Consider the following 15,668-nt stretch of genomic DNA (forward strand, 5'->3'; position numbering starts at 1 on the left):
CGACCTACGTATCTGCTCCTCAATCTCAAGGAGAATCTCCACTATCAACACAAAAAACTACACAATCGGTTTTCAACGCTCAACGATAAACGTTTACCTCTCCCTAGGCTTTCTACCAATGCCACTCCTCTTGGAATTGACCCTATTTCTTACCAACCACTTCTCTCGGTATCCTTGTGTATTACAACGTGTACTCTCAACAATGAAAGCTCTAATACAAAGTGTTTGTTCTCTAAATAAGATGAGAACACAATTAATCTCACACTCAAGGAATCACTCACCACAACCCAAGTTATACTTAATGTGAAAATACTAAAAGCTCAAGGATTGTGTGTGCATTCAATGAGTAAAATGAAATGTAAACTCAATTTAAAATCTAGCTAAATGAAATTGATAATCAACAAATATATGTATAAAGCTAGAAATTAAGTTTAGTAAAACTTCTCTGAAAATCAAGAGTGAGAGAGATTGAGATTGAAGCCCAAACACGAAAGAAATGATCTCCTCCTCTTGTGAAAATCTCTTCACACAAACAAACTTGAAAAACACTTAAAAACCCCTTAAACAAACTTCCCCAAAACTTGATTTTTTTTCTTAGTTAGTTCTGAAGTTTGAGGGTAAGGGGTATATATAGGTTCACAAAACAAAGCCTAAAAACCAAGAAAATCCAAGAAAAAAAGATAAAAACCCGAAAAATCAACAAACTGGAAAAACTAGCCATTAGAGTGCCATCAATCGATTGATGAACAGTATCAGTCGACTGATGAGCTGCCCATTACAGGCAGCTCAATCTTCATCGGTCGACTGATGAACTCATCAGTCAACTGATGACTTGCTTCGGTCGACTGATGGTTCATCAGTCGACTGAGCAGAAATTTTTTGCTTTTCCAGCGCACTCTTCGGTCAACTGATGATTTTCATCAGTCGATTGATAACATGTTCAATGACATATATGCACAGTAAAATTAGACTTTGAAGTGGGTTTATAAATAGCAAATAAATTCTAAAAATTATAGAACTTTGGAAAATGTTTATAAACATGAAAATAAACATGTTACAAAAATAATTTTTTAAATTGCATTTCCCATTTGTAAAAACTCATCATTTTGTAAAATTGGTCAAAATATAAAATCTCAAAAACACATGATTTTGACAAAATGATTTCAAACAAGTTTGAAACTTCTTTTGAATGGATTAATAGACCGTATAAAATATATAACCGAGTCTTTTAATTTGTAAACACATATTGTGCAAACTTTCAAAAATATAAAAACGATAAACATGATTTCATTGATTTGAAATTGTTAAAGCTTGATTTTAATAAAATAATTTCAAGCACATATAAATATAAAACAAATATGTGTGTATATAGTCATATCCATTTGTTTTATATTTATATGGCTAAACTTGAAGGCAATAAAACATAAACTATGTGTGTGTATAATTTGAGCTCTAAGTATAAACACACGAAGTATAAACATACTAAACTAATTGATATACTCAAGCTAAATGATCTCATGAGGCTTGATCTTGGGCAATCCTCCTCTTTGTAGTTTGGATGAAGCAATCGAGAATCTTAAACTTGAATTGTATCGTGCTTCATTCTAAATTCCTTCCATCCTCCAATGAATATGATCATGTAGGTGCAATCCAACCAACCCTCCAACTAGAATCTTTGTGTAGAATACCTAACAAGTAAATACAAAACACTTGACAAACTGATGTTAGGAATTGTTTGTTAATCATCAAAACTAGATTAGATAGTAGGCTTATAAATATGAGACCTAACAGTTTCATCTTTACTTCAAACATAAGCTCATTCCACACATCAATGGGCTCATGCAAGCACTCATGCAGACAATCACTAATATCCTAAATTTTAAAAAATTTGCCCTTGAATACGCATAATAAAAAATTAGGATTGAATATTAAGTGTTTAGTGGGTTAGCAACCTCAAAATAGCTAACTTTAACTTCTACATGCTATGAGTAAAGTCATAGGAAACTTTGTTTGATATGCTATGACAGTTCTATAACACAAACTTGGAACACTGACATTGTTTTGTCTTTTTCTTCATCATGTAAATATTTACATAATGTTAAAATGATAGTCCCTAAAAATGTCAAATTTTAACTAGATGTATAATTTTTTTCTTTTTTGTTATTGTAAGTACATGATTCAAACCCCATAGTTTTGACAACATACTATAATTATTTGGTATGTAATACAGCAAAATGTTATACTTGCAAAATGTTAGTATCACATGATTAACATATACCAAATGAAAGATGGTCATAGTACTACCACTAGCATGCCATATTAGTCGACAACAACTAAGTGTGATAATGATTTAATAAACATACTCTTCACGTTAAACTTCATGTATGTGTCTATAGAATAATTTTGATAGCCATTTTCTAAAGTTTTCCAAATCCTATTCAGATTTGCTAAAACCTCATAAACCTAAAGAATGCACAAAAGGTATGATAAAATACAACTATTACCTAATGAAAGTAGTGAGGAGATTAAATTCCCAATGCACCACATTGCAACATTGGTAAAGCTTTAAAATTGGAAGCATAGGAGATAAGAACAATTCAAGAGACAAATGTTACTAACTGATACAACACATATCTGAGATCATCATCTCCTAACTGGCTCAAATTTTTTGTTCATGTATGGGCCTGTAATACCAGCAAGCATGAAGGAGCCATGTAACGTGATGTATTTGGAAAAGTAATTGGAGATGTTGATTCTTTTAAAAGAGGTTTTGAAATTCACTCTAGCCTGTATTGAAATACACCATGGATTGCTAATCACTTGAAGTCCTTCAAATTCTTGAGAACTTATTAGGTATTTATTCAAAAATTCAGAATTTTAAGGTTGTTCATCGAAAAGTTTTTTCTCAATAGAGTTATTTTAACATGCTAAAATTTTCTATCAATATCATAAAATTTATTTAACTCACGTGTTACTACTAGATCTCTTTTGGAATATTTTTGCTGATATTTTACATCAAAAAAGGGTAATGAATCATTGTAGAAAGGGAAGCTTGTACACACATGTTCATATAAATAAAAGGTGATATTTTTTAAGAGGCATTTTCCCTCAATTAATTTGTTTGTTTTCTTTAACACATGAATTTAATAATATAAAAAGATTTTATGATGCAGTTAAATAGTTAGATTGACTAACAAATTGGTTCAAAAAATTCTTCTAATTTCTCCCTTTTGACATCATTTATTTGGAGTTCTATTTTTTTCATACGTTCCTTTTATGTTGGAGATACCTACTCTTATAATGCTTCTGTAGAAGTGGAAAGGGAGATCGAAATCGTCACATAAACTTCAACATTTTCACGAGAGTGATTACATGGATCCTGATCAAGGTCTTTGTTTTGGTGCCCTATTTAATATTGCTGCAATAAATATAAGTAGCGCCCCATGTATTAATTTATCTTTCTGTTTACTCTGCAATATGACATTTGATTGACAAATTTTATTATCATTTTTAGTACAAGGACTTGACACTAGAAGAAGACTATGCATCTTTGTCTTTTGCCGGTCCATTGAAATGCTAGTTGATGTTGTTAAAGACACTATACTAGAACATGACGGAGAGGTAACTTGAGAAACACATTATAATGCAGAGTTGTGTTTAAATCTGATATTTTGTTCATTGCTTAATTGTGCAGAACATGCATGCGTCAATTCCTTTCTTGTCATTATAAAGATGAATAAAACTGTCAATTGTAAAATTATACTTTTATTTATCTACTGAAAAGATTTGAAACCGAGTTAAATAATCTTTATACATACTAACATTAACAATTTGATACACCGTTTACGAGAAAATATGCATTTAGAAATAAGTATAATAAACTATTTTGATTTATATTCTTCTGTACATTGAAAAATAAAAATCTGAAAATTCTTGAAGGCAAATTAATAAACCAATCTTACATGTGAAAATATAACTAAATCTTACTATATAATTATCCTTTTAATAGTGATATAAGATTAGTGCTCCTTGGTCTTCACTAGGCTATCATATGTTTGTTTAACTCCAAATTAACTTAAAAGGATTCAATGTAAAAATTAGAGTGAAATGCTAAACTAAATTATCAATTTTAGCTAAATCTAAAAATTTATACCACGTGCATTGCATGTGCCACGTGCAATTCACCTAGTAATCCTAAAAAATCCATGTCCATGATATGTGAATTGTATCTTAACTAGACCATGAACAATATTTTTTAAAGATTATTTCTTGTTTTTAAGTGAAAAATTAAATGATAGATTGGTGATTGGAAGATAAATTAACTTTTAAAATAATTCATCTATAAGTTAAATTTCAAAAGGAAAATGATTGGGGCACACCCCCAACCACAACTCCAACCACACACACTCTCTCTTTTGCTACAGTGCACCGGACCTCACATGAGATTTTAAAAATCCTATGTGAGGCACGGTGCACAATAGCAAAAGAGAGAGAGGGTGTGATTGGAGTTGTGGTTGGGGGTGTGCCCCTAGTGTCACTCAATTCAAAAGTGATTCCTATTGGATTATCTATTTTAAAGATGAGAAGTGCTACATGCACACTCTAAGGCACACCATCAACCACACACTCTCTCTCTACAGTACAGGGGGCCCCACATGTGATTTTTTAAAAAATCTTTAAAAAATCAGATTTTTTAAAGAATTTTTAAAAAATCACATGTGGGGCCCCCTGCACTGTAGAGAGAGAGGGAGTGTGGTTGGTGGTGTGCCTTGTAGGTAATAACCTCTGTACAAAGATCTTAAACCCGTCACGTGGAGGAGTTCGTCGGTGTGTGCTTTGGGACCAACATGAGCCACTCGAATTACATTTATACCCTCTCTGACCAAACTAAATTACATACCCCAAACTCACTCAGAGCACCATCAGACACAGCTCTGGGGGCAATACCGGTATTTCACTACGAGCGCGTTCCGCGTTCTAATTCGATCGTTAAAGACATAAAAAAAGGGGGAAAAATTAAAAAAAAAAGGTCGCACGAAAAGACGATTGTTGTTGTTGTTATGATGTAAAATTTAAGCAAAGGAAACGCTTTAAGATTTTATCTATTTATAAACTCATTGTCCTCTCTCTCAATATTTCTCATAATTTCCTTTCTATTTTCGGCATCTAGATCTCGCAAAAAAGAATTCTTTAATTCTTCGAACGGCTTCAGCTGTCCTATTTTGAGAATTTGAGATCTCGTCGTCGGCGGTATTGGATCCAGTTTTGGCTCGAGATCTATGATCCGGATCTGAGAAATTGTAGGATAAAGCTCCGATTTCTCGAATTTGTTTTCCGTGATTAGATCTCTTGCTATTAATTTGATGAGGAGAATCGATGTCTCTTTTGTTTCGTTTTTGTTTGATTTGCTGAGTGCGTTGGTTACTATATTTGATGAAAAACAGCAGTTTTAGGTCAAAGGTGCTCCCTTTGAGCTAAGATTGTTTTGGAGCTGACCTTGATTTTGTCTGTGAAAATTTCAGAAATTTGGGTATAATCGTTCAACGGGCAAAGGCCTGTGATTAGAGATGCCTAATAAGAACGGGATGGTAGAATGCAGCGTCTGCCATTCTAAATTGCTGGTGCCGAGCCCCAGGGCCATCTCGAAGGCATATGACAGGCACAGAAGCAAGATATCGAAGAAGTACCGGGCCTTGAACTTCCTTCTGGTTGTAGGAGACTGCATCTTGGTTGGGCTTCAGGTAATTCTAAAAAATCATATGTAATGCACGTTAACTCGATATCATGTGGTGTGAGCTTATCATATTTATGGTTGCGGGGTATAACTTAGTGTAAGTGGTCTAGAAGAACTCGTCCTAAAGGATAGTTGTTAGAGGAAGGGAACCTAAATATCTTTCCGTAATTAACTTCTGTTTTAGTCAATCTAGGACAATATAGATCTTACCATACCACCATGTCGCATTATCGGTGTATCCATAGGCTGGCTTCACTAGTCTCAAAACACCGGCAATCCGGTTTTCAGCATTTGACTTTGCAGTAGACTATTCCCGAGCAAACATTGCAATGTGATCATCACTACCCACACTGTTCTGCTCGCAAGCTCTAGTACCATTTGTAAGATGACTAGGATAACTCACTCCTAAAAGCTAGCTGTTGTAGGAAAGGAACCCGAATCTCTTATATATCACAATTGCATGTATTGTCATTGTGAGACTCAATGGATCCTAACATTAATTCAGGCTGACTTGGTTCACTTAAGTATGCCTTATTGATTTTTATTTGTCTATTTAGGGGTACTAATGGGAGAAAAAGGAAGATCTAGGCTTGGCTCAAGCTCATTATATAATCCAAGTGAACCAAGTTCAAACAAAAATTTAAGGTCAGTGATGCGGTATAAACATATACCCAAAAATTATAAGTGCACAATCAATCAAGTTAACATTAATTCAGGCTGACTTGGTTCACTTAAGTATGCCTTATTGATTTTTATTTGTCTATTTAGGGGTACTAATGGGTGAAAAAGGAAGATCTAGGCTTGGCTCAAGCTCATTATATAATCCAAGTGAACCAAGTTCAAACAAAAATTTAAGGTCAGTGATGCGGTATAAACATATATCCAAAAATTATAAGTGCACAATCAATCAAGTTATAGTATAAAAAGTTATCGATCCCACGAGGAAGATGTTTTGTAGGAGAAAATTAAAATAGGTTCTTATGTTGTGTGCATGACAAATAGGAGTGATGAGTGAATGTAATTGTGGAGAGATAGTGAAAGTGATAGTGTGTAAATAGACACAAAATGTAAGTGAGAGTGGGTGTGACAAAGTATGAATGATTTTCACAAGGAGAGAAAGAAAAATGAATAAAATCAAGAAACAAAAAAAATCAAGAATAAAAAAAATTCAAGAATATAAAGATGGAGGATTCAATTAAAGATATGAGAAATCTAGAATTGAATCCACTTCTTAGAAAATATAATTCCCTAGAGGGTTCTAGCCTCAAGGCGAATCAAAGAAAATAAAAATGAACAAAAAGAAAAAAACTAATCCCAAGAGGGTTCTAACCTCATGGTGAATAGTACAAAAAAATAAAATCTAACTATAAAATAAATTATAAAAACTAAACTACAAAATAAATTACAAGAATTAAATACGAGAAAATAAATCTACTCTATAAGCATGAAATAAATATAAGGCAAGAGGGTTCTAGCCTCTTGGCTATTTAAGCAAGAAAATAAAATCTAACTACAAGCATGAAAATAAATCTAAGATAATAAGCAATAAAAAGAAATAAAAGAGAAAATAAAAACAAACCGTCAAATTGATCTCCATCTTCATCATCCAACAAAGAGAAGAAAAGAAAATTTTAAAGTGGTGAAAAAAATTCTTTTATTAATTGTAACAAAAAGTTACAAATTTGGAAGGTCTTCTCAATTAAGAGTAACCATCCTCTCCAAATAGAGTTACAAAAATTTTTCACACCTCCAACCCCTCACTCTCTACCCCTATTTATAGTAAATATCAGTGAATGTGAGCCATTGGATAGAAATCTTATCCAAAACAATCCATTTTCAGCCTTTGATGCATAACAGAACGTTTGACATAGATGCAGGCATCGATGCCGGCATCGATGCCCCATCTATGTCAAACGTTCTGTTATGCATCAAAGGCTGAAAATGGATGCTCCAATAAAAACTTTGACTTCACGGTTGGCTTTGTCTCGTCGAGATAGGCGATTTTCATATATTATATGTTAAATTCCGCCTTCCGGATTGAGAGATATCGTTGTTTCTTTGCGGCCAACCATTTTGAATATGATTTCTTTTTATATTCGATTTTTGATTTTCTTCGGCTTCAGGCTACTCGGCTTGATTCTGGGCTTCAATAAAAGGTTACAAAATGAGGAAGTTGGAGTCTTTTGGGCTTTTATTCATTATTTCTTCATTAATCTACAATTAAAGATAAAAACAATTATTAGTGGTATATTTATTCATGTAAAATAGATAATGAGGGTATAAAATTATAATAAAAATATGATTATCAGTCGGTAATAAATGAACAATCTTGAGCATAGCTAGACTTTGTTGAGCCCATTACTTAAGCTTGACTAACTGAGCTTGGATCTTACTATCTTAGATATTAAATCAGTTTAAGTTAGTCATTGACAGTCAATTGTGCAATATGTCAATTTAATAACATGCTACTGCAATGACAAGTCTCTAGTAGGAGTGCATGAAATACCTTTCTTTTGTAGTTATATTTCAGCTATGTGAATCAAATAAAAAATTAGAGTTATGTCTATAAAGTTTTTGTCCATGTGGTACAAGTACAGTGGAGTCATATTTTGAAAATATACTGGGTTTGATACGTTTAGTCTCAAATACTATAAATGCCTCAAGCAAACTATAGGCAACAATGAAACAATCAGAAACATAGTGTCGCAAATGCACAAAATGTACTGCTCTTTTGCTATTACTTTTGACGTGAAATTCTTTAAGCTTTTTCACTTTTCTGCAGCCAATTCTAGTTTACATGTCTAAGGTTGATGGGAAATTCAAGTTCAGTCCCATCGGTGTTAATTTCTTGACAGAAGCTGCAAAGGTTCTTTTTGCCATAGTCATGCTATTGTTCCAGGTTTGTTCTGGATTCTGATGCTATTACTTCCAATTTCATTGCTATTTGCTGGCATCAATATTTGTTTAATACAGAATCTAATTAGCTACCCTTTCTCTTTTTGTGCCCCTTAAATTCTTCCTATTGTATTAGTTGTCAACCAACAATGTGCCCAAACCTTTGAAGTTCTAGTATCCAACCTCAACGTCACTCACACAGATATCTTGTATTTATGCAAATTAAGAAAAGATCCTTGTTAGAATATAAAATTATAACTCTCAACCCTCACCACAACTTCAGAGTTTTGGTGTAGTGACAGGGTCTCTTGACATGGTAACAGAGCGACCCATGTTTGAATCCCACTGACCAAGAATTTAACATGGATTTTTAAAAATTAATATGACTGCGTGAATCCTGGTTCAACCCATAAAAAAGGGCGCTCAACTTGCGGGGGGCATGTTAGAATATAAAATTATAAACCTCACCTCTCACCACAACTTTGGATTTTTTGGTGACGGTAGGGTCTTCTGACTGTCCTTATACTTTGTTTACTTGAAATCATGTAAATTAGTTTGATATGTTATGCACTATTGAAGAAAATGACTAGTAATTGACCTTCTGGCGCTATGGTTCAATAAAGTAATAAGTCTCTACTCCAGAAAATGTGGTATGTTTTTCCTATTGAAAGTGCAAAGCCAGAATAGAGGATGGGTTTTGTCAGCATGGGGTTTCAGTGAGTCTAAAGATTGGAAGTGTCTGACACACCATTGAAATTAAATTTCATTCCATGTATTTAATAAGTTCACTTTCAACAAGATTGTTTGGTTTCAGTTGGAATGGGTTTAGTTCTATGAATACTTATTATAGTCAGGAGGTGATTAAAGAATGAACAGAAGGTTACGAATCTTAAGAAAGAACTTTACTATGTTATTTTTTTCTTATCTAGCTGCTTCATAGATCCTAGAAATGTAGGATCAACTCTGTTCATGTTGATCTAGTCTCATCTTCTGTTTTTAGTTTCTTATTCTACCTAGTCGCTTACACTTTTGCATTTACCTGTTGATGTTCTTACAAATTATATTTTTAAGGATTGTCTTTCAAAACTAGAAAGATTTGCCACCAAGTTCAGGAATAGAATAATATCGTTTAAAGCAAAAAATAAGGGAACAATCATTTTAGTTAATAAAGAATGTGATTTAATCTCACATGATGAACTATATCTCAATGCCTGTCGACATAGAGTAAGACAAAAGTACATCATTTGAATTCAGATATTAGCATGCGCTTCTTAATGTTCGCATACATTAGAGAAGCAGAAAAGTGTGGACTTAATTTGATAGGCTGCACAAGTGCAGAAAATTACGGAAAGAATATTGCCTTTTTCAGTTATTGTTTGCAGTAAGAAAATTGCAATACGTTGGACACTTGTTCCTTGAACATAGAGCCATGTCTATCTGCAATCAGATGATGTGCGTCCATGTGTACATGGTTACCTCTTGTTCAGGACTTCAGACACCCGCATATGTGTCTAATTTTAAGGTAAAAGAAAAATGAAAACCATCTATGAAATTCTTTTGTTAATTTCTGTTGTCACTTGTCAGTTTAATGTTCTTAATGTAATATGTAAATATATATTTGTGTGTCCGCGTGCTTGCATGCGTGTGTGCGAGTGCGTGTGTGCTAGTACGTGTGATATACAGTTTAAATGAATATGTTGGCTCCTCTATTTGATCCAGACTAGCATTCTGGAATATAAAACTTATGATTGCACAAGCTGAATATCAAGCATTTGAATTTGCAAAGAAAAACATGTCTAGCCACGTTCTTCTCTTGTTTGATTGCCATCCCTGATACACCTTTGTATCAGGGAACGACACTTGTATTTGTGCCTATAAATGACAGCTGTTTTAGTAATCAATTCGTAGCAATTTATCATCTATACTTACCATTGTAGAATCCTAGGATCTTTTCAAACACAATTGGTTTTTGAATCAATGAATGAATAAGCATTCTAATAGTAAGAACTAGATCTTTCTTCACTTCAGTATGGTCAATGTAGTTCTCAATTTCAACAGATCCATCATGAAGTAAGTTTTGTGCGTATTTCTCACTCTATTTATTTGTCAGATTTCAGCCTTTTCTCTGTTGTTTCTTGACAGGCTAGACGTCAAAAGGTTGGAGAGAAACCTCTTCTTTCAGTTTCTACATTGACACAGGTAGTAAAGTTGTTCAACAACTATTAATTAATATATTCAAACAATCTTACCAAGTATTTCTTTGCTTTGGATATAATTTTTTTTTATTAATAAAGGCCTATATGCTGGAGTTCAAATGCACATAACTCATGGCAACCAGCCTCCATGCCTAGTACATGATATTCCATTATGTATCTTAGCCATAACATATTTCAACGTCAAATGCAAAAGAAAACTGAAAATTTTCTCCATTGATATACTGGATTTTTGAAGTTGCATTTGGTCAAATTTCAATTGATGAAAGTAACAATTTTCTGGTAAAGTTTCCTGAAAAGCTACTGTATATCCTTAGCTAGAAGCTGTTGACAGGGCATGGAAGAAATAGACTGAAACAGGTTTTTGGGTTTAGGTATTACTGTACATTCCCACTTAAATTGAATAATAGTAACAGTCACATTAGTAATTTTAATAATACGGATAAACAAAAAAAATATTTCAGTTCGTAGTTGTTAGAATTTTAATTTTTTAGGAGCAATTTGATTATGATAGTCAAATTTGTATGTATTGGTTTGTGGTTTCCTTTCTTTTTGGTTCATTCTTTTTTTTTGGAGGCGCATGCACTCTTAAGTTTTTAATTCTAGTGGATGCTTTGAGGATTCATTTTCATCTGGAGATATCAGTATATTTTACTCTGATGATGTGTGCACAAAGACGTAACTTATTTGGCCATCTTTTACTCCAACTTGTCCAAGCAAAGTAATATTTCCATTTCTTTTGTATCTTTTTGATATGCAATCAGAGTTCAACTGAATAAAGCGGTGCGGTTCACAGCTTCACATTCAGTCCTTTCTTCTATCCCTGCTGTCACATTCTTGTTTTCCTGCCCTCTTTATCTGCTTATATTATGGAAGTATGGAATTGTGATTCATATGTGGTTAATATCCGTGGTAAAGTTTTGTCAACCTTCTTAGAGCCTTCTGCTTCTGTATCGGCCTTATTTGTATGAGGGAATTTGATGATGATTATACAGTAACATTGTCAGGCCAAGTCCGTTACTTAACACAGTTTTTATTACTATAAGAAGCTCAAATACATAAAATTGACAGATTTTAGTTTCAGAAGACAGGTTCAAATTAGTTAAGAGTGAGAATATCTCAATTCGAAAACCTTGATGCAAGTTGATAAATGTTTTAGATTTTGAGTTCTTGTCTTTTGTTTTGCATCTTTGAACTTGATTCTCTGATACATTCAAGTCTGTGATGTAATCTTCAGTATATTCTGATTTAAGAGAAGCGTCACTTTTGTTTTGTATATTTGATGATCTGGCATTCTTAGAGCAACTATTCTTGAATGTTTTCGAGCTTGCAGCATGTTTTCCTGTTATTTTTATTATTCAGTTTTATGTCTAGTATATTTTACATGCTCATAACTTATTTAAAGTCTCAGGAAGATGTCTATTCCCATTCTTTGTATGCAGTAATTAAAATATGCTATTTGTTTGTAGGCTGCTCGAAATAATGTTCTTCTTGCAGTTCCTGCTCTTCTATACGCCGTCAACAATTATTTAAAGTTTATCATGCAGGTATATATTCTTAGCATAAAAAGTTCAAAGTCATGCCCTTGATTTTAATCTTAACTTTTTATATAATAACAAAGAGAATTATGCTAAATTCAGATTGAAGATTGATTTAGAAATAACATAGTAGTATGAGTGTTTATGTTCTTGCTTTTCTTTTTCTATGCAGTTATACTTCAATCCTGCAACTGTGAAAATGTTGAGCAACCTAAAGGTATTACTATTCATATGTATCCTGAGTGTTTCTATTTTTATATTCTTTCCCCTGATTAATAGTATTATGAAAATATATCCTGAGTGTTTCTATTTTTTATATTCTTTCCCCTGATTAATAGTATTATGAAAATATATACAAGTTAAATTTTTTGTTGAACTCGGATTCTTCTTAAAGTGAATATCTTGAGTATAACGGTATGTAGCATCAACTCCGGCAGAAGTTCATGATTCATCAGTTTAGTGTTGAGTGGTACGAAGACCCATCCAGTTTCTGGTTTATTTTGGATAAAGTTCTATCTAAAGTATGCTATTACCTTCAAATAATTTCTTCTCAAGAGTCAAGATTTAATTCTGTGGTTACTTGTTAGTATAAAAACAGTGTTATCGCAGTTATGTTGCAGCGTTGGTATATTATTAAATGACAATAGTATGTAGATTTTTCTGTTTGGGAGACCAGTACCCTCTTCATGCTTCCTATGGTCACAGAATTGTATTTGGCATTGCATTCTGTTAAAAAGGTTTCAACATTTTCAGATTTCTAGTATCAAGTATCGAGAAGTTTACATCAATTTCCAGTTTCCATTCGGTGGAACTAGCTATCATTGTGTGTGTGTTTTTTAGGCAATAGTTTTTGTGCGACGTGCTTGCTCATATATATCTTAAATAGTCCAAGTCTTTATCAGAGTGAATTACTAGTAGTCTAGTTTTAGTAAGATAATTTGGACTGCTGGATGAACCGTGATGAGGATCGGGGTGGGTGCTCCAATCTGAAAATAGAAGGCTCTTGAATATGTTGTCTTCGACATCAATCCGGATCCGATTGGAAAGTATGACGTTCTTGATATTGTGAATTTTGGCGGGTACTCGAGTATGATTGGGATCTAAAAGGAGTGGGTAGATTTTTAAGTTTTCGGTAACTCTCGAGAGTCGTGTTGTAAGGTGTTGTAAGGCCTTGATGGAGAGATATCATAACTCCTTGAGGGTCGATTGGAGGAGATCCGTTGCCGACAATACTCTATCGGATCAAAGAGCTCATTAGGGCTCATCGATGTTCGATGTTCGATGTTCAGATGTGGTCAAATCTAGTTGACGAAGATGCGCGAGAGGTTGAAATGTGTGGTGGCTTGTTTGATGATTTCTGACAGTGGGAATTCTTTGAAGAGAGGATTTGATTGAACAATATTGTAAGTGGAGGGCTAAGATAAAAAAAAGGCCTCACACCCAAGGGCATTACACCGTGACACTTCACATGTTATAATTTTAGCATTTCATATGCTAACAAAGATTTCACATCTGAAGAAATTTTCTTTTCATTTATCATAGTCTATTCCTCATGGAGAATTACATTTCTTATTTATAGAAAAAGAAATTATCTAAACAGGTAAGGAAGCAAATAAAAATCCTAATCAAATTATAAATAAAAGAAAACAAAAATAAATTCTCTAACAAAATAAAATCTAAAAGATCCTAACATCAAATCCTAAGGAAATCCTATCTAAAACAAAAATTGCATCAAATATTTCCAAAACAAAAAAAAGATTTTTATAAATCCTAATTTCTGCAAACTGACGGTTCACGATTGCCCTACATCAAATCGTCATACTTATCTGTGAAAAGCTAGTTTTTGAGATTATGTATTACAATTGAGTAGATGTTTAGTTGGACTTGTCGCCGGATTCTGGGTTAAGTATAATCAAACATCTCTAATTGAACTGTACTATTCTAACATAGTTCTCTTGACATATTCTTTCCAATATGTTATAATGATAAATTGAATATTTTAAAGTAACTCTTTCCTATTATAAGCTAGTTATGTGCCCAACATCCTATCATGTACATGTTTCTGTATTTTGGAATTTGCTACATCTGGCTCCTGATCACATGTTCCCTAGTGCATGTTAACTTGTCATCTATGTTACCCGGGTACTTCTATAATGAAGCCGTACCCGTACCGGACACGAACCCGACACTTTCCCGTACCCAAACTTCATGGACACTTCTTGCATATATGCATGTATTTATTACAACATGTACTCAATTATATGATATGTGTTAATTTAAAACACTTGTCAAAGACTTCCTGGACGATTAGCTTACACTTCACATCCGTCTTTTGAAACTAATGAGATACGGTTCGGATTCGTTTCAGTCCATACCCAAGTTTAAAACTATATAGTTAATGGGTCGTTTAGATGTCTAGTAAAAAAATGAGTAGTTTACAATTCACGATAATCAATATGATAAAAGAAACTCAAAAATGTGATCGGAATTTTAATTCTAATGACACATGAAGGGGGAAAAGTTATCTTATGTACAGTATTAATTTAATATATATATGTAGTCGTGTCCTCGTACCCTACATTTTATAGTTTTGCCGTGTCCTACACCCGCACCCGTACCAGTACCCGTGCCCGTTTCCATGCTACTTAGCTTGTCATTGATCCCTTCCGTTTTTCTGACATGGCAAGTGACCCTTTTTCTTCTCAGATTTTCTAGAATATCCTTGAGTCCAAGCAAGCACGTTAAACTGCGTAATCAAAGATATATGCAAATATTTTGTTCTTACATCGTTAGATGGACTTTTAAGAAGAAAATATTTTTTCCTTATTACGATGGTGTAGTTAGGATGTCATGTAAATTTGAGACATTTCATCTTTTTAAGATTTTCTGGAAATATGGAGGACACATGTCATTCATCTCTCGAATATAATCATTGGAGCTTCCTTTATGTGCACAGTTCTGATTTTACTTTGTTTTCATTCATCATCTCGTGTTTTCCTGATGATCATTAGCTTCACTTCACCATGCCGCCTTAACCCATTAAGAGAGGTTTTGACTCTTTTTGCCATTGTTTTTGCAAAGTATCGTCCATGAACAATGCTCTTAATGAAAACCTTCCTCTAGAACTTCCAAGGTTCTTATATGTGCGAAAACTTCCTAAATCCCAAGCGTCTATGTGAAATTTAATAGATAAATTCATTCCTCATTTTACAACTCCTAAAAGTTTGGGGGGTTTTGTGGAATTACAATAGAAGGAGATTATCTCAAAACAAAATTTTCCTTTTTCCC

The 15,668-nt window shown here is 33.4% G+C and overlaps 1 protein-coding gene across 3 annotated transcripts in view; it reads left to right on the forward strand.

The window, feature by feature from the left end:
* The window catches only part of LOC109823902 (CMP-sialic acid transporter 4-like), a 19,806-nt gene continuing 9,165 nt past the window's right edge, over positions 5,028-15,668 (forward strand). For all 3 annotated transcript variants that reach the window (XR_002242502.1, XM_020390341.1, XM_020390342.1), the window contains exons 1-6: positions 5,028-5,300; positions 5,523-5,741; positions 8,517-8,633; positions 10,772-10,828; positions 12,312-12,389; positions 12,553-12,597. Coding sequence is in view for 2 of the 3 variants with exons in the window: in XM_020390341.1 (XP_020245930.1) it covers positions 5,568-5,741; positions 8,517-8,633; positions 10,772-10,828; positions 12,312-12,389; positions 12,553-12,597 (471 nt within the window). In the remaining variant the exon portion in view is untranslated. The remainder of the gene's footprint in view (positions 5,301-5,522; positions 5,742-8,516; positions 8,634-10,771; positions 10,829-12,311; positions 12,390-12,552; positions 12,598-15,668) is intronic.

This window comes from Asparagus officinalis, chromosome 9 (assembly GCF_001876935.1).
Source record: "Asparagus officinalis chromosome 9, Aspof.V1, whole genome shotgun sequence".
Taxonomy (NCBI): Eukaryota; Viridiplantae; Streptophyta; class Magnoliopsida; order Asparagales; family Asparagaceae; genus Asparagus; species Asparagus officinalis.